Below are 24,848 nucleotides of genomic sequence, written 5' to 3' on the forward strand. Positions count from 1 at the left end.
AAAAGCAGAACGAAGATGGATCCTATCCACATTGACTTACAGTTTACGTATTTTTCCTTCAATTATTTGTATAAATCATGAATAAATACATAATAAATACATGTTATTGACACTTTACTACTATTACGTGGAAAACTTTTATTTAGAAAATGTCCGAGATCCGGAAGTACTTTGTAGTGTTGCTGCGGAGACGCTGATAAAATATGCCATGTTTTTAGTTGCTTCCTGATAGTTGTGGTAAATAACGGGGTTAAACTACTTATAGATTAGCGGTTAGATATCGATTTTTACATAAACTCGACAGATATGTAATTTATTTTTTACGCTGCTGATTCAGATAACGGTGCGTTAGCTACATGCTATTTACCTTGAGATAAGACTCGGCGTTGTCACTCCATGCCATTCATCTCATTGTTGAAACGAGACACATCGTGCCACGTAACGTCTGGGTAGCTACCGGTGCTAATATTTATTGCAGACCAATGGAGGACGGCAAATCGCCAACACGTTTCGTCTACTGTAACCGAGATTTTGCTGACCATGTTTGCTGGTCTGGATGTGGTGACCGAACTGCCTCGATGTCTAAATTTGACACGACAATTCAAGCCGGCTGGACTGACAGGATGGACAGAGGGCTGTTCCGTTATCACCTGGGTGACTTGGAGACAAGAATTTTACCTGGGCCGGCTCGGTATGTGGCCCAACTGAATATTCAAAGAGGGATAGAGAGAAGACAGCCTCAGGAAATATTAAGCATCAAACAAAACTTTGACACCAAGCAGTTCAACTTCAACAAAATCAATCCAGAGGAAGTCATTTTTGAGATGAGTAAGCAAATTGAGCCTACGTCGCACCCCAAAGGTGGGGGCCCCTGTAAAGAATATGGACACCCATGTGATGAACTCTGTAGAATTATGGTGATGGTCAATGTTAGCCCATTGGAATTTGGTCACTGTTTATTAGTTCCAGAGCCCACCCAGTGTTCGCCACAGGTCCTGACCCCCGCTGCCATCCAAATCGGAATCGAATCTGTGCTCCTGAGTTCTGACCCGGGCTTCCGGGTGGGATTCAATAGTCTTGGTGCGTTTGCATCTGTCAATCATCTCCACCTTCATGGATACTACATGAACCAGGAGCTAAACTTAGAAACTGCTTCAACCCAACCCTTAGTGCCGGAAAAGGGATTTTACCGTCTGAGAGACTTCCCCATCGGCTTTATGTTCTACGCTGAAATGGAGGACCTTGAGAAAGTTGTCCGTGCCATTAGTCAGGTCACAGACTCATTGGTGGAGGGCAACAAGGCACACAACCTGTTTTTCACTCGAGGCTGCCCACCTGGGAAGTCTGATGTGCGCGCCAGGCGTGGTGTGCGCATTGTCGTGTGGCCTAGGAGGTCCTGCTTTGGTGCCAAAGATGAATCTGCCTTCAATGTGGCTCTGTGTGAGCTGGCTGGACATTTACCATTCAAGAACAGACATGACTTTGAACACAGCACTGAAAAAGATGTGATGGCCATCATTCAGAGGTATCTGCTGCCTGACCAACAGTTTCTTCAGTTGGAACAGCAACTTACTGCACATTTACAGAAAGACATTTAAGCCTGATTTACCTGGAAGTGAACAATTGGGCTTATTATATTTCATGGGCATTAAAGTATAACTCAACAAATCTCAACTGAATAAAACATACTTGAAATCGCAGTAACTTTTTTTTCCTTTTTCAGATGTATTACCACAAACACTGGCGTAATGCAGTTTCTCTGTTTTTAGAATATACAACTGTCCTGTATAGGATACCTGAACCTGCATGACAGGAACGGTCCTCCGAACCCAAACCGGCTGTGCGCGTGCGCCATTGTGCATACATTTATTTTGTCCCCCCCACACCAAATGCGATCACGACACGCAGGTTAAAATATCAAAACAAACTCTGAACCAATTACATTAATTTGGGGACAGGTCGAAAAGCATTAAACCTTTATTGCAATTTAGCTAGCTAGTGTGCACTTGCTAGCTAATTTGTCGTTTTTAGCTATCTTGCTGTTGCTAGCTAATTTGTCCTGGGATATAAACATTGCGATGTTATTTTACCAGAAATGCACAAGGTCCTCTACTCCTCCAATTAATCCACACATAAAACGGTCAACCGAATCGTTTCTAGTCATCTCTCCTTCCAGTCTTTTTCTTCTCTTGACTTTATATTGCGATTGGCAACTTTCATAAATTAGGTGCATTACCGCCACTGACCAAGTTCGTCTTTCAGTCACCCACGTGGGTGGGTACCTGCTTCTATAAACCAATGAGGAGATGGGAGAGGCAGGACTTGCAGTGTGATCTGCGTCACAAATAGAACTACATATGAAAATTAAAAAGGTTTACCGGTATGTATTAATTAAATGGCTTTTGAGGGTTACTGTCAATGATTTATTACTTAAAACATTTTTTACATCAATGACAGGCGCACAGGTATGTCAGTGAGCATAAGTAGCTTACTTCCTTTCCTCCCCACCATATTAGAATAACACCACAAACAATTGTATGCCTCACAGGTTGCAAGTTACTCCTCATCCAGCATTAGGACTACACAGATCTAGGTGAGAAACCAGGGGAGGACCATCCTCAAGTGAGTTTCATAAAAATTGTGAAACATTAAAAGTGATCATTTTTAGATAAAACTACTAAATATATTCACAGGTCACCAAATAATTGATGAAAACACATTGTTTTTCAAGGAAGGTCTACAGTTGCCTCAGCAGCACTGTAGGGCAGCACCATGGTGTAGCTGGAGGACAGCTAGCTTCTATCCTCCTGGATACATTGACTTCAATACAAAACCTAAGAGGCTCAAGGTTCTCACCCACTTCCATTGATTACACAGTAATTGTGACAATTTTCGGAGGACATCCTCCAACCTATCAGAGCTCTTGCAGCATGAACTGACATGTTGTCCACCCAATCAATGGATCAGAGAATGAATCTAGTACTGAAAGCATAAGGTACAGCTAGCTAGCGCTGTAGTGCATACAATGTGGAGTAGTTGACTCAAAGAGAAAGACAATAGTTGAACAGTTTTGAACAAATTAACTTCTTCCAAAATTGAGAAGCGAGAGAGCTAGCTATTTTAGGTTGTATATATTTTTTACTTTTACTTAGCTAGTGAATGCAGCTAGCAAGTTTAGCCTACTCAAACACCCGGCTCAAACAGAGAGGGATGCGATGTTAGCTAGCTTGCTATGGCTATCCAACAATGGAACTTCAAGGTAAGTCAAGGTAAGCTTTTGGTTTTAGTAATTTATTGCGACCGGCGCGTGCCGGTGTAACTGCTAAATTGATTTCTGACTGTACTGAATGATAGTTTACTAATGCGTTAGTCCTGGTATGTTGACTATGACGTGACAACCATGTAGGCTGTGTGTAGTAGTTAGCGGTCTTGATATGAAGGTTTGGCTTGGAAAGTTTTTTTTGCCTGGTCACAGACAGCTGATGTGTTGTGCACTGAAGCCCACAAGCAAAGGGAAAAAGTGAGAGGAGAGCACGTAGATAGTTGCGAGAAGGAATGATATATCCAACGAGCAATGTGATCATGCTGTTTTTATGTGGCTGCTATGAAAGTGAACTGTGTTTCCGTGTGATCAGGGGTGTATTCATTCCTTCAATTCTGTTAAAAAAAAATCTTAAATGGCAGCAAACAAAACGGGGATAAACATTCCTGAATTTGTCCAATAGAAACTTATGTTTCCAACTGTTGGGACTAATGATTACACCCTAGATCAGCTAGATGCAGGCAAGAGTGTGCAAGGCGGTATTGAATGTGTCACTGTGTCTTAACTTGATTGCTTAAAATTCTCTCGACCAGTGCACCTACATTGTAAACTTTAAGTCATAAGCTTTGTTTTAGCAATGAAATGATGGGTACAGGGAAAATTTGAGTATCATGTAGTAGCCTAAACCTATCGATGTTACATTGGGTGCTGGGTGAATGGAATATGAATGACAGTCATCCAATATGCTGTAATATAAACAAGGCCATGTTCCTAAAAGAATGACCATCCTCCCTCATCTTAAACGGCACTGACCACCACTGTGAGTAAAATAGTTGACAGTGGCCTGCGTGGGCCTTTTGGAAGTTCATGCAGCCACTGTCATTGAAATATTTACTCCAATCATTGCACTCTTACACATTTTCCCCATTGTGACTTTTATTACAGAACATTGATACGCTTCCTGCCCAGTGGCTTCTCATGTGCACAGTCAGATCCCTATTGCTAGTGAAGCATTTACGACAAACATCCTATCTGCAATGTGAGTTTCGATGTGATGTTTCATACTTTCTGTGGCCCAAAACATTTTCCACACACCACAAATAGGTTATTTCTCCTTCGTATGAGTTTGCACGTTTCATTAATGAACCCATGTAGTGGAAAGATTTTCCATACACTCCTTTCTACACACTTCAATGGCAAAGTGCATGGTCATTTTGCCTGGGTGATTTCAGATTGGACAACACTGTGGATTTCTTACCCTCAGTGTTTATACGGGAGCTTTGTCTTTTACTGTCCATGTTTTCTTTGATTTTACTGGCTTAACCTGAGGTCCTCCAATTCCCATCCTATCCATGTTTTTACTCTTGAGCTGCAGAACAGTATGGATTTTCTGCAGAGACGGGCTGAGAATCACTAGTTGGTTCTGATACTCTGTAGTAATCTCCACCAGTTTCTGTTTGTGCAGTTGAGGTGATGGGTAGAGACTCTTCTTTTCCATAATTTTGGGCATGAAAAAGATTGGAGTGCAGAGTTGGATCCTCACAGTCATGTTCCATAAAGGCAGGAAAGAACATGGAGTCTTTGGTATCATCTTCCAGCTCTTGAGGCTGCTCTTCCCACTGACTGGTTCCGAGTTCCTCCTTTATCTGTGTAGGCTCTGGGTCCTCCTGTCCCAGACTGGGGCTCCACTACTGCACATAGTGCTGCTGCTCAGGGGGAACCTCTTCAGAGACTGACTGTTGACAGAGGATGTCTGGAGGCAAGTAGAAAGGAAGGACATGAGATGTAGAAAACCCGTAAGCTTACAATAGGAAATTCAGACAAACGACATAGCTAAGTACGTGTAAAAGCGGTGTTATTTTTCTATAAACTTCCATACAATAAAGGTTAAATAGACTAACATTATCACAAACCTGCTCGGGGGGTTCTACTAAGCTATATGGAATTGTTTTAAGGTCATACAAAGGATAATTTAGCTTTTTGATTTGGAATTTTATGACCACTTGCGGTAACAACAAAAAATATATATATATTTTTTGGCCTTACTGCTATTAGCCCATACAAACTAATTTAATAAAATATGCACTACGTGAAACATGAAACAGATAATATCAAAAGGAAGTTGGTTCTGAAGTGTCTGTCCTATATCTGAGAGATAAGAAAGATCCGGAATAGTTTTGTTATATATTTTTTGTTGTTGTTGCATTTGACAGTCTCCATCTACACAGCATTCAGACCCCTTGACTTCTTCCAAATTGTTACGTTACAGCCTTATTCTAAAATGGATTCATAAAAAAAAAAATCCTCCGCAATCTACACACAATGCTCCATAATGACAACAGGTTTTATACATTTTTGCAAATGTATTAAATAAAAAACATCACTTATTTACATAAGTATTCAGACCCTTTGCTATGAGACTCAAAATTGAGCTCAGGTGCATCCTGTTTCCATTGATCATCCTTAAGATGTTTCTACAAGTTGATTGGAGTCCACCTGTGGTAAATTCAATTGATTGGACATGATTTGGAAAGGCACACACCTGCTATGTAAGGTCCCACAGTTGACAGTGCATGTCAGAGCAAAAACAAAGCCGTGAGGTCGAAGGAATTGTCTGTAGAGCTCTGAGACAGGATTGTGTAGAGGCACAGATCTGGGGAAGGGTACCAAAACATTTCTACAGCATTGAAGGACACCAAGAACACAGTGGCCTCCATCATTCTTAAGTGGAAGAAGTTTGGAACCACCAAGACTCTTCCTAGAGCTGGCCGCCTGGCCAAACTGAGCAATCGGGGGATAACGGCCATGGTCAGGGAGGTGACCAAGATCCCGATGGTCACTCTGACAGAGCTCCAGAGTTCCTCCTTGGAGATGGGAGAACCTTCCAGAAGGACAACAATCTGTGCAACACTCCACCAGTCAGGCCTTAATGGGAGAGTGGCCAGACGGAAGCCACTTTTCAGTAAAACGCACATGACAGCCCGCTTGGAGTTTGCCAAAAGGCAGCTAAAGGACTCTCAGACCATGAGAAACAAGATTCTCAGGTCCGATGAAACTAAGATTGAACTCTTTGGCCTGAATGCCAAGCGTCACGTCTGGAAGAAAACTGCCACCATCCCTACGGTGAAGCATCATGCTGTGGAAATGGCAGCATCATGCTGTAGAAATCGCAGCATCATGCTGTAGAAATCGCAGCATCAAGCGACGCTCCCCATCTAACTTGACAGAGCTTGAGAGGATTTGCAGAGAAGAATGGGAGAAACTCCCCAAAGACACGTGTGCCAAGCTTGTAGTGTCATACCCAAGAAGACTCGAGGCTGTAATCGCTGCCAAAGGTGTTTCAACAAAGTACTGAGTAAAGGGTCTGAATACTTATGTAAATGTATTATCAGTTTATTGTTAATAAATTTGCAAACATTTCTAAAAACCTGTTTTTGCTTTGTCATTATGGGGTATTGTGTGTAGATTGATGAGGGGGGGAAATGATTTAATCCATTTTAGAATAAGGTTGTAACGTAACAAAATGTTGAAAAAGTCAAGGGGTCTGAATACTTTCAGAATGCACCGTATATGGTTACTCCCCTGTGAGTCCTCATGTGACCCGTCAGATTAGTGCCAGTCCTCAAACATTTGTCACAAAAACAGCAATGGTATGGTTTTTCACCTGTGTGGATCCTTGTGTGCTTTCAGATGTTCACTCTGAAACAAGCCTATGCCACAATCAGGGCAGACATATGATTTCTCCCTTGTATGAGGCCTCATGTGCACTCTAAGATGGGAACCAGTGCTGAATGAGTCCTTGTGTGCACTGTCAGCTTACAATTCCTTACAAAACATTTACTACAAATGTTACAAGTAAACTTCGCTGTAAGATGCATTTGCAGGTGATCTTTCATACTTTCCGAGGACTCAATGCATTTTTCAGACACACCACAAGGATGTTCTTTATCCATTGTATGAATTTTCACATGATTCACTAAAGAACACATGTAACGAAAAGACATGCCACACATCTTACAATGACAAGAAGCATTATGACGTTGACTGGGTGATTTCAGATTTGATGACTGTAGAATTCCTACCCTTATTAATGACACAGGAGTTTTGTCTTTTTACTGTCCATGTTATATTTGATTTGCCGGGCTTAAAACCTGAATGAGGGACTTAACTTTCCACCCTATTGACACTGTTTTCACACTGAACTGCAGAACAGTCTGGATTACTGCAGCGAGAGAATGACAGTCACTGGTTAGTTCTGATACAATGTAGTCCTCTTCATAAGGTTCTGTATTGATCTGTTTAGTTGAGGAGCTGGGGAGAGAGACCCTTTCTTCATTAACTTCATGTTGACCATGATAAAGATATGAGTGCAGAATTAGGTTCTCATCACAGTCACTTTTCACACAGGCAGGAGTGAATATGGAGTATTTGGTATCATCTTCCAGCTTTGGAAGCTACTCTTCCCACTGACTGTTCCTGAGCTCCCCATGTTCCTCTGTAATATGTGTAGGCTCTTGGTCCTCCTGTCCCAGACTAGGGCTCCACTCCTGCACACAGTGCTACTGATCAGGGGGAACCTCCTGATCACCATGGAGAGTGAGCTGCTGGAGGTCTGGATGAAATGACAATGTAAACGTCATGAGTCGCCTATGGTAGACTGCAATCACAAAACACAATACACAGCATTAACATTGAAAACGCAAAAGCTGATATGAGTCGTCCAATAAATACTGTACATTTTGTTACATACAATGTAGAGTAGTCGAACTAGACAAACTAACGAACCTGCTATGTGTAGCCTGATCTCAGGTTTAATAACAGCGATTTCAAGCAGCCTTTGCAGACAGTCGTTTTCCTCCTTTGAAGGGGAAAGTTCTTCCTGGTACTAAGTTTGCGTTTTATTCAACTGCCCCGAATATCTCCTCAATAGCAACTGTTAATCGCTCGTTGAGAAAAACCCGTAACAACTTGTATTGAATATTTTTTTTAGATAATGCAAGTCGCAGATAGAAAGCTACCTTCGTGTGCTCTACCCATGCCCGTGCTGTAAACAAAAGGTGAGCACTGCACGCTATCTTGATCTTGCAGTAGCTAGCTAGGTATTGTCGCCACCACGATCAAAGCAAAGCTACAAACAAGAGAACTGGGGTGCGTTCGTGACGGTTTGAGGTGCGTTTGCTCCCGTTTGGTGGGTGTGATCACTTGAAATCGCAAAACTCGTGCAGCACACAGCCCACCATACAATCTCTCTCTGGCCCCCATAATCACATCGGTATTAAACTGGTCGTTCAGTACAGTATCGTTTCCGTTGAGTTAAACTTTCAATACCGTTCGGTCATACTGAATGCACCCCTGATCCCATGGCAACGGTGCACGGAACATTAGTTGCTAAGCAACATTGTAGTGAAAGTTCTTTTTTTGCTCGCTGCTACTGGTCAAGTGACCTAGCTAGCTATGAAGTTCACCCACACCTTTCGTGCAAGTCAAGACGTGTTTTTCATTCAAAGGTACGTTTTGGGTTTTGTCTAACGTTATTTACTGTTAGGAATGTTCAATAATATGTGATAATATCTGAGAAGCTGTAACCAGTTACCACTCGTTGTTGTTGGTCTAAAGTTCTGTTCCTAGCTAAGTAATGTTAGCTAATTTAGCAAGCAACACGTGAATACTAACTTCTGTGGGAATTCTCTTTTGCAGTTCCACCCAGGATGTGCCCAGCATTGAAGACAGACACAGAGATACTGGTCAGTACTGTAGCTAGTTAGTTAGATGAGAAACATTTTAACATGTTGAGTGGACCACTAACAAAAACCTAAACACGAGTAGAGCAAAAACATCCCACATGCAAATAAGATTTATTTGATTGCTAGGCTAGCTAGCTAGATCTTCAATGATCTCTAGGAATTATTTATATGAGAACAACGTACATGAGGTGTTGTACAATATTTGAAGCCATAGGCTACATTATTTTATTACAAAGTATCCTATGCCAACAAAACACAAACGTGATTGTTGTTGTGATCAGGTAAGATTGTACTTATAACGTTACTAGTCAGGACCCGGTTTCCCGATAGCGATGGAATTTCGTGTTTTAATTATGCATATTTCCTACAGATGCAGAAGATGTAACATGCGTTTCACAAAACACCACGCAGAGAGGTTTGCTGTGCTTCGTTGGAGCATGATGTGTCGATCCTGATAGGATAGAAAGAAAGGGAGCGCTGCTCTCGGATCAGCTTTCTCCATTCAAATCTTTCTTTAACATTATAATTATTTCACAAAACTGACGAGGGATTAGCTCCTAGAGAGATATTACTACCTACAGCTGTAAATATTGAGGTGGCTTATTCTAATGCTTACCCCCCCAAAATGCACTGAATCACCGATTTGGCACATCATTACACACTTTAGGCTACACATCAAATATTGAGACCAATTACAGACCTTAGCCTACAAGTATAAAATATAACTAAATTGATTGAACATGAAATGTATTTCAATATGATTAAAATAAGCCTATAGCCAACTGTTTAAATGTTAATGCAGTCATCTCGGTTGCTTGTTTTGATTAATTGCAAAGACACTGGCAACTTTGTTTTCTAGTCAACATTGGTCAGAAGTTATCAGCGGTCACAGAGAGATGGATAAATCATGTGATTTCATGTTTAGCTGTTCTACGAATGGTCTGAGGCAGGCGTTAGATTGCGAGCGTTTTCAAGTGCAACGTTAATAACGATGGATTTGGGAATGGCTCAGAGATTTAACGATGCTCCAACAAAGGTTCTAACGATTCATTTAGCCGTAAGATACTTTTTGGAAACCGGACCCAAATGTTTTACGGTTACTCACATATTTACAGTATTTTTACTAAATTATTAGAATAATTGCAGTAGTCTATCACCTAGCCTGCTAAATGCAAGCTTCATCTGATTTATTCTAAGAGGACATCAGAGGATGCCTATGAGAGACTCATCCTGCACCACCTACAGCACTATGGACTCTTTACAAGTAGGTTGGCACTTGGCAACCTGACACAATTACTGGAAACTCAAGAGGCTTGCCTTGCATCATTTGTTTACATAAATGTTACTTGGTGAGACCTGACCTACATCACTCTACTCTCTGTCAAATTACCATGCAATTTAATCCTGCAAATCAATCAATTCAAGGGCACCAATCTTACCCCAACAAACAAGATGCCATTGTGACCTTTTATACAGTAGTTGAGCATAGTACATGAGATTGTGCTACTGCTACTCTTGCCATATTAGCCAGTTATGTGACATGTTTACATACACAGATAAAATGTTTATGCATTCTTTGCTATAAACCAAGAAAAAAAACATTACAGTGCTTCCCTCAGAAATGTCAATTCTCTCCCCTCAGGCACAGATAATTCTTTCCAAGGCAACCTCTTAAGACAAAGATGGAGGAATTCCCACCACCCCGGCTCCATCCACCCAGGCACCCACTCCTCTGACAGCAATAATTCCAACATGGAGGATGAGGAGCAGGAGCCTGGCAGGAGGGCATGTAAGATGAGAGCCACACTATGGACATGCAAAAAGGACAAATGGGTCAAAATAGCGAATAAAGCTATTTTACACTTGAACTATAACAATTTACTCTTCATCTGGATAGTAGTAGTGGTATGGGTTTTTGTTAGCAGTGTATAGTTGATTAATGGTTAAAATTGGATTTGTGGTTAAAGTGTTAAGCAAAGCCCGCAAGTTTGTGGCATGGGCAGATAGTGATGACTGATGAACAAGAGGGCTGGTATACCTTGTTGTATTTCACAATAGAGCGTGATTCCCAGGCTTCTCCAATGCTGGGTCATGTTACTTTTGGATGTGATGCAGCAGTGTAATCCAGTTGATTAAAGCAATCCAGTTCACCTGCTCCATGTAATACCTTGATTAGAGGACACAGAGGGTGGTGTCAGTTTACATTTACATTTAAGTCATTTAGCAGACGCTCTTATCCAGAGCGACTTACAAATTGGAAAGTTCATACATATTCATCCTGGTCCCCCCGTGGGGAATGAACCCACAACCCTGGCGTTGCAAGCGCCATGCTCTACCAACTGAGCCACACGGGACCAGTTTAGTCATCTTTTAAAGCCCTGTCATCCCAAAAGACCAGATTAGATCTCTGTTGAATGCCTCTGCTGGTTACGGTTAAGCATCTTATTATTAGCGTCTACTACCATCAACCGGCTTTGTTTTTCTCAGCAGGATAGATCAAATATTATACATATAGTGCATTCGGAAAGTATTCAGACCCCATAACTTTTTCCACATTTTGTTACGTTAGAGCCTTGTTCTTAAATTTATTAAATTATTGTTTTACCTCATCAATCTACACACAATACCCCATAATGACAAAGTGAAAACAGGTTTTTAGAGAATTTTGCAAATGTATTAAAAAATAAAAACAGAAATACCTTATTTACAGAAGTTTTCAGACCCTTTGCTATGAGAATTGAAATTGAGCTCAGGTGCATCCTGTTTCCATTGATCATCCTTGACATGTTTCTACAACTTGATTGGAGTCCACCTGTGGTAAATTCAATTGATTGGACATGATTTGGAAAGGCAAACACCTGTCTATATAAGGTCCCCAAGTTGAGTGTGCATGTCAGAGCAAAAACCAAGCCATGAGGTCGAAGGAATTGTCCGTAGAGCTCCGAGACAGGATTGTGTCGAGGCACAGATCTGGGGAAGGGTACCAAAATAAATCTGCCGCATTTAAGGGTCCCCAAGAACACAGTGGCCTCCATCATTCTTAAATGGAAGAGTTTGGAATCACCAAGACTTCCTAGAGCTGGCCGCCTGGCCAAACTGAGCTATCAGGGGAGAACAGCCTTGGTCAGGGAGGTGACCAAGAACCCGATGGTCACTCTGACAGAGCTCCAGAGTTCCTCTGTGGAGATGGGAGAACCTTCCAGAAGGACAACCATCTCTGCAGTACTCCACCAATCAGGCCTTTATGGCACATGGCAGCACACTTGGAGATGCCAAAGAGCACCTAAAATATTTTCTGGTCTGATGACACCCAGATTGAACTCTTTGGCCTGAATGCCAAGCGTCACGTCTGGAGGAATCCTGACACCATCCCTACGGTGAAGCATGGTGGTGGCAGCATCATGCTGTGGGAATGTTTTTCAGCGGCAGGGACTGGGAGACTAGGTCAGAATCAAGGGAAAGATGAACGGCACAAAGTACAGATGTACTTGATGAAAACCTGCTCCAGAGCGCTCAGGACCTCAGACTGGGGATAAGGTTCACATTCCAACAGGACATTCCAAAAAAATATTTTATCCATTTTAGAATAAGGCTGTAATATAACAAAATTTGGAAAGTCAAGGGGTCTGAATACTTTATACAGTGTAGACATTGTTAATGTTGTAAATGACTGTTGTAGCTGGAAACGGCAGATTTTTTATGGAATATCTATATAGGCGTACAGAGGCCCGTTATCAGCAACCATCACTCCTGTGTTTCAATGGCATGTTGTGTTAGCTAATCCAAGTTAATCATTTTAAAAGGCTAATTGATCATTAGAAAACCCTTTTGCAATTATGTTAGCACAGCTGAAAACTGTTGTTCTGATTAAAGAAGCAATAAAACTGTCCTTCTTTAGACTAGTTGAGTATCTGGAGCATCAGCATTTATGGATTCGATTACAGGCTCAAAATGGCCAGAAACAAAGAACTTTCTGCTGAAACTCGTCAGTCTATTCTTGTTCTGATGAATGAAGGCTATTCCATGCAAGAAATTGTCAAGGAACTGAAGATCTGGTACAACGCTGTGTACTACTCCCTTCACAGAACAGCGCAAACGGTCTCTAACCAGAATAGAAAGAGAAGTGGGAGGCTCCGGTGCACAACTGAGCAAGAGGACAAGTACATGAGAGTGTCTAGTTTGAGAAACAGACGCCTCACAAGTCCTCAACTGGCAGCTTCATTAAATAGTACCCGCAAAACACCAGTCTCAATGTCAACAGTGAAGTGGCGACTCCGGGATGCTGGCCTTCTAGGCAGAGTTGCAAAGAAAAAGCCGTATCTCAGACTGGCCAATAAAAAGAAAGATGGGCAAAAACACAGACGTTGGACAGAGGAACTCTGCCTAGAAGGCGAGCATTCCGGAGTCGCCTTTTCACTGTTGACGTTGAGATGGGTGTTTTGCGGGTACTATTTAATGAAGCTGCCAGTTGAGGACTTGTGAGGTGTCTGTTTCTCAAACAAATTTTAGTCCCACTAAGCGCAAACCAGGTGGGATGGCGTATTGTTGCAGAATGCTGTAGTAGCCATGTTGGTTAAGTGTGCCTTGAATTCTAAAAAAGTCACTGACAGTGTCACCAGCAAAGCACCATCACACCACCTCCTCCATGCTCCATGCTCCACGCTGCTGGGTTGACTTACACTACTGTTGCATATATGTTTTTCCTGTACATAGAATTTCATGACAAAACTATACCTATCACCTTTTTTTGTGATGCAGTGATGTTTTCTATCTATCCCCCAGTCACCTTGCACCTGGGACAGGCCCTCAGGACCAGGCAGCTGGTGATAGATTTTGACGGGGAGCGTCCCATCCCCCGGCTTAGGGAGCCCCTGGACCTGTTTGCCATCCCCTCCACCCCTTTCCAGGGGGTCCGCTGGCCCATTGAGTATGAGGTCTTCAAGGAAGCCATACACCACATAGGTACATACCACTGAACTGTATATGCTGTAACAAACACTAAGTGTTGTTTTGACCTCTACAGTGTATAGAACAGTCCAGAGCTGTCCATTACAGAGTTCTGTTTCTCAGTGGGCTCCACATTTTTAAACTATTATACAGTATCGTGTTAATCCAAATTGGAATGTTATTGTTATTGAAATATATTGTTGTGTTCTAGAGTGGGACCCTCCAGACCCAGAGCCGTTCTACCAGCCCACGGGCCATGAGAGGGCCCCCATGCCTGTCAGGGAGGAAAAGGGGAACGTAGTTTACTGCATTGACCCAGGTAACCCTAACTCTATGTCAGTAAGGTATATAGTGGTGCCCTTAGTAGGCTTTCATTTTCTGACAGTGTTACCTCTCTCACCTGTCCTTCTAGCTCCTGTTCTTATTTTTTCCCCTGTTTAGGCACAAAGACCTCCTACTTCACCTACTCTCGTGTGGGAGGAAGCCGGGGGCCCATCAAGAGGTCCACCTCTTGTGCAATGCATCAGGACAAGTCCACCCTGGCCTTTGAGTCACGCTTTGAGAGCGGCAACCTGCAGAAGGCAGTTCAAGTGTGAGTCTACGGAGCCTGTATAACTGTTTAACCTATTTACAATTTACAAATTGTTGCTAAGTTGCAGGGAGGGTAACTGTGTGTAGGGAAGAATCTTTCCTTCTCACTCTCTTTCTATCCCTCTCTCCCCCTTACACAGCGGTGTCCATGACTATGAGCTCACCCTCCGCACCGACATGTACACCACCAAGCACACACAGTGGTTCTACTTCCGGGTCAGAAACATGAAGGCGGGGGTCAACTATCGCTTCACCATAGTCAACCTGATGAAGGCTAGCAGCCTGTACTGCCTGGGCATGAGGCCTCTGCTCTACTCTGAAAGAGCCGCCTGGGAGAAGGGAGAGGGCTGGCGCCGAACTGGCTCCAACATCAGATACTACCGCAACCAGCACCACCAGGCTGAGCAGGACAACAACACAACCACCAACACAAAGTCCCTACACTCCCTTACCTGGACCAGCCAGTTCCCCTACGACTTTGACACCTGCTATTTGGCCCACTGCTACCCCTACACCTACTCCCACCTGCAGCGCTACCTCAGCCGCCTCACCTCCAACTCGGCCACCGGTGCCTACTGCAAGCTGCGGGTGCTGTGCCGCAGCCTGGCCGGCAATGCTGTGCACGTGCTGACAGTGACATCACCAGGAGGGGGGTGGATGGATAGGAGTGCCAAGCGAGCGGTGGTGGTTACAGCCAGGGTGCACCCCGGGGAGACCAACAGCTCCTGGATGATGCAGGGCTTCCTGGACTTCCTGCTGGGAGAGTCAGACGACGCCAGGCTGCTGAGGGAGACTTTTGTGTTTAAGGTCACTGACGCACTTTGGGCCTTTTTATCTTTGTAAATATCCATGTGTTTTATTTATGTATTTGACTGCCATGTGGGATAAATTACGTTTTCCCTTCAGAATTAGAAACACCCAATAAAGACACCCGTGTTGATTGTTGTGTTTTTCCCTTGCGGTCTTGCAGGTGGTGCCCATGCTGAACCCAGACGGGGTGGTTGTGGGGAACTACCGCTGCTCTCTGGCCGGCAGGGACCTGAACAGGAACTACAATACCCTGCTGAGGGACTCCTTCCCCTGTGTCTGGCACACCAAGAACATGGTCAAGAGGTGAGAGGCGGGAAGCAGGAGGATACTCAAACAGATGTGACACGGTCATACCTTTCTAACCTATGGAGAGGTTTGTCAGTTCACTCTGCCTTTTCTGGCCTCTGACCCTGTTTCCATGGTTTTCCCTCTGTCCTTGTTGTTGCCATGGCACCCAAGACTGATGGCTGAGAGGGACGTGGTGTTGTATTGTGATTTCCACGGTCACAGTCGTAAGAACAACGTCTTCATGTATGGCTGTACCAACAGCGATGACGCCACACAACGGCTCCATGAGAGAGTCTTCCCGCTCATGATGAGCAAGAACGCCAATGACAAGGTTCCAATCCCATTGAAAGAAAGAAAATCATATTTTTTTACTGGAGACCTGGCCAAGAAGGCATCTCCAGTATAAAACCACAATACAATCATACATTTATGTTATAAATCACAGCTAGGGAGTCAAACACGATGTTTGTGTCCTCTTCCTGAAGTTCTCGTTCAGGAGCTGTAAGTTCAGGGTTCATCAGAGTAAAGAGGGAACAGGACGCGTCGTCATGTGGAGGCTAGGCATCAAGAACAGCTACACCATGGAGTCCACCTTCGGAGGCTCCACTCTGGGTAAGCATGCACAGGGTGTAGTGTGTGTATATGTGTATGCATGCTATAGAGCTTCATTTCACAGAGCCAATCTGTATTATAGGGAACAGGAAGGGGACCCATTTCACCACCAGGGACCTGAAGTCTCTGGGGTACTACTTATGTGACACACTGCTGGACTACTGTGATCCCGACCCAACCAAGGTGAGGGAAGTCAACCTCTCACTACCACAGTGACCAAGGTTACATCTCAGCTTGTCATGTTGATGAGCCATAGTGTGTGTGTGTGTGTGTGTGTGTGTGTGTGTGTGTGTGTGTGTGTGTGTGTGTGTGTGTGTGTGTGTGTGTGTGTGTGTGTGTGTGTGTGTGTGTGTGTGTGTGTGTGTGTGTGTGTGTGTGTGTTAGACCAGTCACTGCCTAGCTGAGTTGCGGGCGATGTTAAGGCAGGAGGTCAGAGAGAGGCTGGGCCGGGAGGTCGACTCTGATGGATCTCTCAGCGTCTCCATTTCTGACATTGAGTCAAGGTAAGGAAGGTTTTGGAGCATCACACACACACACACACACACACCTAAATGTCCTTTTTGTGTCTCCTCCACAGTACCAGCGGCTCAAACAGCACAGAGTCTGATGGCCTGCCTGTCCATCTACTGAACCAAATTGATGAGGTGTCGTTTGAACCTTAACCTTCGTATGACCTCAGTTATGTTTGTGTACAAAAGCTTTAACTGAGTCTAATGCCAACTTCTTTTCTAGCAGAGCCAAGCGAAGAAAAAGCACCTGAGGAGTGGTAAGGAGAGGAACAGACTGAGACAGGAGAGAGTGAGGAACGTCGACCCAAAGGTCCTCCACAGGAACGTCAAGAACATAGTGAGAAGAACAGACACACACACAACACATTAGTGCAGCTCATCCACCAGATACAATGAAACATACAGTGGTCCCTAATACATAAAAGGCTGGGAGAGACATACAGATGATATAGCCAGCGAAAGTTCCCCATAATGGATCGAGCGTGATTGGGCGAGTTCGTTTTGCATTGCCTTTTGCCCCGGAAGGGTGGAGATTTCACTTTAGGAACAAACCAAACTTGCCAAATTACATTCTTCCTCCTGTCTGTTCTCTGCAGGACCCTGTGCTACCCACTGAGGACATGGTGAGGGTGAGGATCCAGGAAAAGACGGTGGCCGTGGTCAGAGAGAAGAAGAAGAGAGAGGTATGGATTAGAGTGAGAGAAGCTCACGCTCTTCCTCATTTGCTTAGACAGATTGTGGCTTTTGCATTTCCCCAGTATCTCATTTCTGAAGACATGAGCTTCTACTTCTGATGTAACGGTAGGTGCCGTTTGTGGTGACAGTGAGCCGTCAGACAGGACGCTCCTGGATCCCCCATCCCACCACTCGCATCGGGGTCATAGGCCATGTGACCCTCTGGCAGGAGGAGGAGTCAGAGAAGGTAATGGCTGCCATTCACCCTTCAAGCCCTACTGCATGTTGATAGTTTTGCATTGTCATTAATTAAAGTACTGCTACAGTTAAAATTTTCTCAAGGTATTTCACAACAACCTGGGCCTAACCCCCCCCCCCCCCCCCTTCCAACCTCTTCTCAGTAGGTCAATGCACTCTGAGCATCCCCACCCCATCAAACTTGACAAAAGGCATGAACGAGCAGTGACTGTTTTGTCCTAATCTGATGCTCAGCATTAACTGTGTTCCAGAATGAATACCTGGATGCTGTAAGGGCTGCATACCTGAGTACTCAGCCACCTGTCACAGGTACATGGATAGACTTTTATCATTAGGAATGGATTTAGTTTTCTGGCCATGTGACTAAAGAAAAACTTTTTTTTTTTTTTTCGAGTTTACATGCAGAATGTTCAGGTTGACATTTATTGTCATGAATCTTGCCCTGTGTAATGAACATGATGGGAGACAGAGAGCTGGTTTCAAGCACAGCAGGTGTTTATTTGTAAAGGACCACAGGAGGAGGCAGGTAGCTGTGTCCAGGGGCAGGCAGAAGGTCATACACAAGGGGTCCAAAAAGGCAACAGTACAGGCAGGGAAAAGGCTAGTAACATTGACCGGGAGATCAGGCAATAGGTTGATAACAGGAAATCCGATAGGCTAAAGTACAGGCAGGGAATAGGCAAAAGGCGTCGTTAGTGAGGCAGGCCAAAACTATCATACACAGGAGGATTAATTACAGGAAACCCAGCGCTTTGAATAGAAGTGTGTCACAAAACAAACAATACCTCACAATGATGGGGTGCAAAGAACGGAACTACATAGTGTGTGATAATGACATACAGGTGTGTGAACAAGTGATCAGAATTCAGGTGATTGGGATCTGGAGAGTGAGCTGCGTTCAGGGGATCTATGTGTTTGAGAGTGTGAGCTGGAGAGTGAGCTGCGTTCAGGGTATCTACGTGTTTGAGAGTGTGAGTTGGAATCAGACGTAACACCCTCTGCAGAGTGGCCACTAGCTGGCACAGCCACAAAGTAATACAATATTATCTTAACCCTAACCACAATGCTAACCCTAATGCCTAACCCGACCCTTAAATTCATTAATTCATTTGTACTTTGCAACTGGCCCATATAGCGGAAATCGCTCAGTTCAGCCTCCAGGGCAATATTCATTACAATAAACGTCCCTTCCTCAGAGGAGCCGGAGGAGGAGCGGCTGCAGTATTGGAGTCCCCAGCTGCAGTTTGGCTCCTCCCAGGCCCCGCGGCCGGGACCTCAGCGTCACCCCTTATCTTTTACAGCCGTACAGCAACGCGGCTTCTCTGTGCCTGTGCCCACCTCGAAGATCAGGGTTCACACCACCCCCATTCAGCAGCAACCCATGCCCTTCAGCCCCGATCACAGAAGCCACGCTGGGATGAGAGGTGGGTTGGAGCGCAGAAATAGAGTGGGTAGAATGGATGGTACAATATTGACATGAAGAACACACACCCAATATGAAGTTAGGTGTTCACTAACAGGAAAGTAGTATGTTAGTAGAATTAAAGTAGTATGACAAAGAACTGCAATCAGGAGTGAAGTCAGTGGCATTCTTTTCCACCCCACAATTTAACAGATGCTAATCAAACATTCCAAATATTGCTATTGCAGAGATGTTCGATCAGTATGAATGCTGTTATTACTCTTGTCTTTCAGAGAGGATGCCTGCTTTACACACCAGGTAACTACAGCAAAACATAGCGGTAAAATATGCTCTTTATTGAAAGTTGACTGCATTTATGACTAAACGTACAGGACTGGGACCGTACACCGTCTGCATAAATATGTCAATGTTAAATTGGACAGTCCGTCACACAAATGTGTTTTGTGTTGGAAATGTGTCAGGTCTCCCCCAGTAGTTCCGGGCATGCAGTGCAGGGTGGTCCCTGAGTTCATCCCGCCACAAGGCCTGGAGCCCTGCCGCTCTTCCAACGTCTACCCAGCCAAGTCCCACCACCAGTGGCCACGCCCAGAGAAACAAGGCCACGCAGCCCGGGTCTCCATACGCTACTACATGCCAGAGGCTCCAACCTCTAACACAGATGCCCTGGAGACCCTACGGAGGAGCCCAGAAAGGGACTGCACAGCAGGTGTATCAGACGCTATGCCTGTGGGTGAGCAGGACCAGAGTGGACCTCAAGCAGCCTTTGAGAAACCACTGAGTAAACCTGGGACAGACGGTAACTCCTTCCTGCCAGACCTGAGGCACATAGACTTCAGAGGGAAAAGGTTACTGTCCTCTCCACGCCAGGCATTTTGACTTTCTAGTGCGTCTAGTTATAGTGCTGGACATAATATACTGTATATTGGTATACATAGTATAATACAGTGCATATACAACAGAAGTTTATTTATGTTTCTTTCATTCTACATGTGAGAATAACTCTCCCTCTGAGGTCCTGCCCCAGCTATAACCCCTCTTCCCTCCATCTTTCCTCTGTAGCCATGGCCGTATATGGGGAGACCAGGCAGGGGCTGGAGTACAGAGGCAGGGCCCCTCAAAGAGAGAGCCACTGAGGGGGGGAGAAGGCAGGCGTGTGTGTGGAGGAGATGCAGCAGCAAGGCGTGTGAAAAGCAACCACAGGTACTGAGAGGGTATGCCACCCCTTGGCTTATACCAGTTTTATATTTAAGCAATAAGGCCCGACGAGGAGTTATATATGGCCAATATACCACGGCTAAGGGCTGTTCTTAAGCAAGACGCAACGCGAAGTGCCTGAATAAGCCCTTAGCCATGATATATTAGCCATATATCACAAACCCTCAAGGTACCTTATTGCTATTATAAACTGGTTACCAACGTAATTAGAGCAGTAAAAATAAATGTTTTGTCATACAAGTGGTATATGGTCTGATATTTATTTATTTTATTTTACCTTTATTTAACTAGGCAAGTCAGTTAAGAACAAATTCTTATTTTCAATGACGGCCTAGGAACAGTGGGTTAACTGCCTGTTCAGGGGCAGAACGACAGATTTGTACCTTGTCAGCTCAGGGATTTGAACTTGCAACCTTTCGGTTACTAGTCCAACGCTCTATCCACTAGGCTACCCTGCCGCCCCGGCTGTCAGCCAATCAGCATTCAGGGCTCAATCCACCCAGTTTATAAGGTTCTTTATCTTACCAGCTAATATGTCTAAAAACTACGTTCAAGTGTCACATGCACAAGTACAGTGAAACGCTGAACTTGCTTGCTCTCAGTGGAATGCTTAACTTGCATTCAGAGCTCATTTGAATGGTACCCATTCTTCTCAGGTTGGCCCAACAGACATTGCAAGAGGAGGATAAACAGGAAATGGGCATTTTACCCCAGATGTCCTCGATCACCCACACCAAGATAGATCATCCGCCCCGACAGCTAGACAGTCTACGTAGGCTCCAGAAACTCAGCCTGGCCAATAACTCCAGGTTCCACTCCAGTGGGAGAGGGGCGGAAGCAGGGACAGGGATGGATCTGGAGAAGAGGATGGTCGCCAGACCGTCAGGGTCTGCCCCTCCTCGCAGTACAGCACCTTTGAGCTGAGAACCAGGCAGAGACACACATTGGCAAATGTACCAGACAGACTGCTGATATGAACCCTGCAGATGGGCGGAGACTATAGGGAGTTTCTGCTCTATTTTGACCACAAAAAGATGTACAGCACATTGCCTTTCAGGTGGATATCGAAATTACATGTATTTTTGCCTTGATTGTGTACCTTTCTTATTTGATGAGTCTACATGTCACTTTAAATCTAACTGAACTGTTTTGCATACTTTTTATAATATTTTGTATCCATTTTTCATCATGTAAATTATTTATTTTTCATTTCTCAAATTGGGGCATAATCAGATTGAGTCACTCCCAATGCAGAAGTTATTTCTGTTAATCAAGAGACAGCTCATCATTGATCATAAAGTATCATATAACATCAGTCCAGAAAATACTGTCTCAGTATTACTAGGCAGCCCGCGTAATATTATCAAACTGTGTATGCATGTCTTCATTCAGACTCAATGTTACTGTAGCATAAACCTTGTGAAACATAGATATTTAGCAGACACTTATCCAGAGCGACTTAAAATGAGTGCATCCATCTTAAGATAGCTGGGTGAGACATCCACATATCACGTGACAAAAAATATATACAGTATATGTGACTAAAAAGACAAACATTTAATCTCTTCACATCTGTACAAAAAAATCACTCAAGGTACACATGGTATGAAAATACAACTGTAAATTGCTGAACATGGTCCACTGATACAAAACTGAGGGCTGGATCCTAACTTGAGATACATGTAAGTAGCATGTAAATTTCTCCTTAATCATAATCAATATTAGTAGGAGATTTACACGACTCTCTTTCCTGTGTTTCCCAGTGTTCATCTCTGTTTCTGTGTGTCCGCTCAGCCGAGTAGTCAGGCGGCCCTAAGCTCCTAAATCCCATCAAACCAGAGCTGCCAACTCTCACGCATTGACCGTGAGACATGGATTTGACCCTCATCTCACGCTCCCACGGCACACCTCTTACATCTCACACATTGAAAAGTACTGCATTTATTTTTCTAATTCGTGTTGTGCTCCAAATCGTTTTGAAATTGGAAAATCTGCGACCGAGGTAAAGACTCAGGTTGGATATTCGCCTGTAGTTTTTCTTACGTCCACCAACAGCAGTTAGGGACCGTCAACATAGTGACAAATCACATTTTTCAAATTTCAATAGCTCTTTAGCCATTACTCCTAAAACGTTCAAAACTGATTCTAGCTAACCTGATGGCAGAGACACATATTGCACACACTTTTTGGGGGGTCAATTTACATCTCGCACTATTTTAAATTATTTATAAAACATTTTGTAATTCAATAGCGCCTTGGTCATGTGACCCACAAACCTCAAATAAGGTTCATAATGTACACTCAGTGGGCCTACACATTGCTCACCCTTTTGCTTGGCCATTTGCATCTCATGAGATTTTATGATAAAAAAAATTAAGTTTCAAATTTCAATAGCTCCTTACCGTCATGACCTACAACCCTTTCAGAATATCCACTGAGTACCGAGGTAAAGACAGTTTCAGGTTGGATATTCGCCAGATATTCACACTCAAACCTCAATAGCTTTCAAACCACTTGAGCCACAGACTCCAAATAAGTGTCATGATGTTGGAAACATTGCACAGGTCTTATTTTCACGATTTGGACATGAATTCACTTTCCAAAGCTAGTAAACGTGGAAATGTGAGCAGCGTTCCGTATTAGTTAGGGAGCGTAAACAAAGTACAAACTTGTCTTACATTCGAATTTCAATAGCTCCTTGGTTCAGAATGTCCACTCAGTGGGCCTACAAATTGCACACCCTTTAGTTTGTCCATTTTCATCTCACACGTTTTTACATGCATTTTTCAAACTTTAGAATTTCAATAGCTCCTTGGTCATCCTTGGTCATGTTGGTTCACGGACTAGCCTTATATATTGCACACTCTTGTTTGTGTACTGTAATCCCATGTCAATTACACACCTAAGAAGTGTGCAGTGGACATATACCCATATTGCTTAACTTTTAGTTATGTATCTTCTATATTGTTGTACATGAATATTAGTTTGACAATTATCCCCAGATTTTTTGATTTTTATATAAATATTTATATTTTTTGGTCTTGCCTGTTTAGCGTGTTATTTTGGCATTAATATGTGTCACATATCAGTTTGCAAACAATGTCAAAATATATATATATATATATAATTCAGTTAAAACCTCTACAGGATCGGTGTCCCCCCCACGGGACGGTTGAGCTAACGTAGGCTAATGTGATTAGCATGAGGTTGTAAGTAACAAGAACATTTCCCAGGACATAGACATATCTGATATGGGCAGAAAGCTTAAATTCTTGTTAATCTAACTGCACTGTCCAATTTACGGTAGCTATTACATTGAAAGAATACCATGCTATTGTTTGAGGAGAGTGCACAGTTATGAAGTTGAAAATGTAATAATAAACCAATTAGGCACATTTGGGCAGTCTTGATACAACATTTTGAACAGAAATACAATGGTTCATTGAAACAGTACACTGCTGCCATCTAGTGGCCAAAATCCAAATTGCGCCTAACTTGGAATATTACATTTTGGCCTTTTTCTTGCATTTAAAGATGGAACAAAAAAAGGAAACACATGTTTTTCTTTGTATTATCTTTTATCAGATCTAATGTGTTATATTATCCTACGTTTCACATTTCCACAAACTTCAAAGTGTTTCCTTTCAAATGGTTTCAAGAATATGGATATCCTTGCTTCAGGTCCTGAGCTACAGGCAGTTAGATTTGGGTATGTCATTTTAGGCGAAAATGGAAAAAAAGGGTCCGATCCTTAAGAGGATTTATTAAAGCTGCATACCCACATGGTCTCTTTTTTTGTTTTCTAGAGTAAGGCAGCTCCAACATGCAGGTGTTTCAGCCTAGTTCAGTGCTTTCTGTGGTGGTGGGGCGAGCCAGCAGAAAATACGGAGCGTTGCGCAATGATTGGCTCAGTGTTCTGTCACTCATGGGGACGTAATCTCCAAGTTTAAGTGCCTTAGTAAAGGTAGACATAAAAGAAAATCTGCCTTTTGGGTTCTGCCATAGAGTTATATTGCCAGTGCCCATCCAAGAAGGCTCAAGGTCAATGGCCACAGATAAAATGACGTCAAATCACATTATATGTACAGTAGCTTTGATTGGACTGATCATGTCAGCATCTTACTTTCAAAGTCTTAGCTAGCAGTCATCATCATGAATCAAGTTGACAATCTACTGGCAAATCCTTTTTAATCCTTGACATATGAAGAGAAATAATGAAGAGAAATTATAGATAAAATGTATCGGTGCTCATCGGCCATTGGACATAAAGATTACACAACAAGTTGGAAATCGCAAATTCAACAATGATTCGTTTCGAGGGAATCAGTGGCTAACTGCAAGCGTTGCAAAGAAACCACTAACGTTAGCCTGGTATTCAATTGAGTGGCTGGGTGTTTTTTTTTTCAGAGTTCCCACCATAAATCCAGAGAATGCCAGACTTCGATGACAAGATTTGCCCACAAAGGACCGCTGTGCCACCTTCACAAGGTGAGTCCAAATCTGTATTGTATGCT

General features: G+C 43.4%; 2 protein-coding genes and 1 long non-coding RNA gene across 7 annotated transcripts; 2 read left to right on the top strand and 1 right to left on the bottom strand.

The window, feature by feature from the left end:
• The first annotated feature begins 231 nt into the window (after positions 1 to 231).
• gdpgp1 (GDP-D-glucose phosphorylase 1) lies at positions 232 to 1,700 on the top strand. The gene has a single exon (XM_071343702.1). The coding sequence runs from the start codon at positions 483 to 485 to the stop codon at positions 1,596 to 1,598; it is 1,116 nt and encodes a 371-aa protein (XP_071199803.1). The 5' UTR covers positions 232 to 482; the 3' UTR covers positions 1,599 to 1,700.
• A 2,489-nt stretch (positions 1,701 to 4,189) lies between these two features.
• Positions 4,190 to 8,525, bottom strand: LOC139540128 (uncharacterized). Of its 2 annotated transcripts, XR_011668091.1 has the most exons (3): positions 8,048 to 8,518; positions 6,927 to 7,919; positions 4,190 to 5,015 (listed from the first exon to the last, which is right to left on the bottom strand). It is a non-coding gene; the product is annotated as an uncharacterized lncRNA (long non-coding RNA). The 2 variants fall into 2 exon arrangements; XR_011668090.1 differs by lacking the exon at positions 4,190 to 5,015 and having other exon boundaries at positions 6,640 to 7,919; positions 8,048 to 8,525.
• Positions 8,526 to 8,542: 17 nt separating this feature from the next.
• agbl2 (AGBL carboxypeptidase 2) lies at positions 8,543 to 23,373 on the top strand. 4 transcript variants are annotated; one of them, XM_071343704.1, is made up of 23 exons: positions 8,543 to 8,769; positions 8,960 to 9,006; positions 10,204 to 10,270; positions 10,649 to 10,795; positions 13,789 to 13,968; positions 14,165 to 14,272; positions 14,395 to 14,545; positions 14,685 to 15,351; positions 15,515 to 15,657; positions 15,814 to 15,973; positions 16,128 to 16,254; positions 16,337 to 16,437; positions 16,639 to 16,757; positions 16,832 to 16,898; positions 16,987 to 17,100; positions 17,360 to 17,446; positions 17,569 to 17,685; positions 17,948 to 18,005; positions 18,893 to 19,120; positions 19,392 to 19,416; positions 19,581 to 19,964; positions 20,179 to 20,319; positions 20,991 to 23,373. In XM_071343704.1, the coding sequence occupies exons 2-23, from the start codon at positions 8,971 to 8,973 to the stop codon at positions 21,256 to 21,258; spliced, it is 3,495 nt and encodes a 1,164-aa protein (XP_071199805.1). In that variant the 5' UTR covers positions 8,543 to 8,769; positions 8,960 to 8,970; the 3' UTR covers positions 21,259 to 23,373. The 4 variants fall into 4 exon arrangements, with proteins under 4 accessions (XP_071199805.1, XP_071199808.1, XP_071199807.1 ...); XM_071343707.1 differs by having other exon boundaries at positions 18,998 to 19,120; XM_071343706.1 differs by having other exon boundaries at positions 16,990 to 17,100.
• Positions 23,374 to 24,848: the final 1,475 nt, after the last annotated feature.

The sequence above is a fragment of the Salvelinus alpinus genome, chromosome 15, assembly GCF_045679555.1.
Source record: "Salvelinus alpinus chromosome 15, SLU_Salpinus.1, whole genome shotgun sequence".
Classification (NCBI taxonomy): domain Eukaryota; kingdom Metazoa; phylum Chordata; class Actinopteri; order Salmoniformes; family Salmonidae; genus Salvelinus; species Salvelinus alpinus.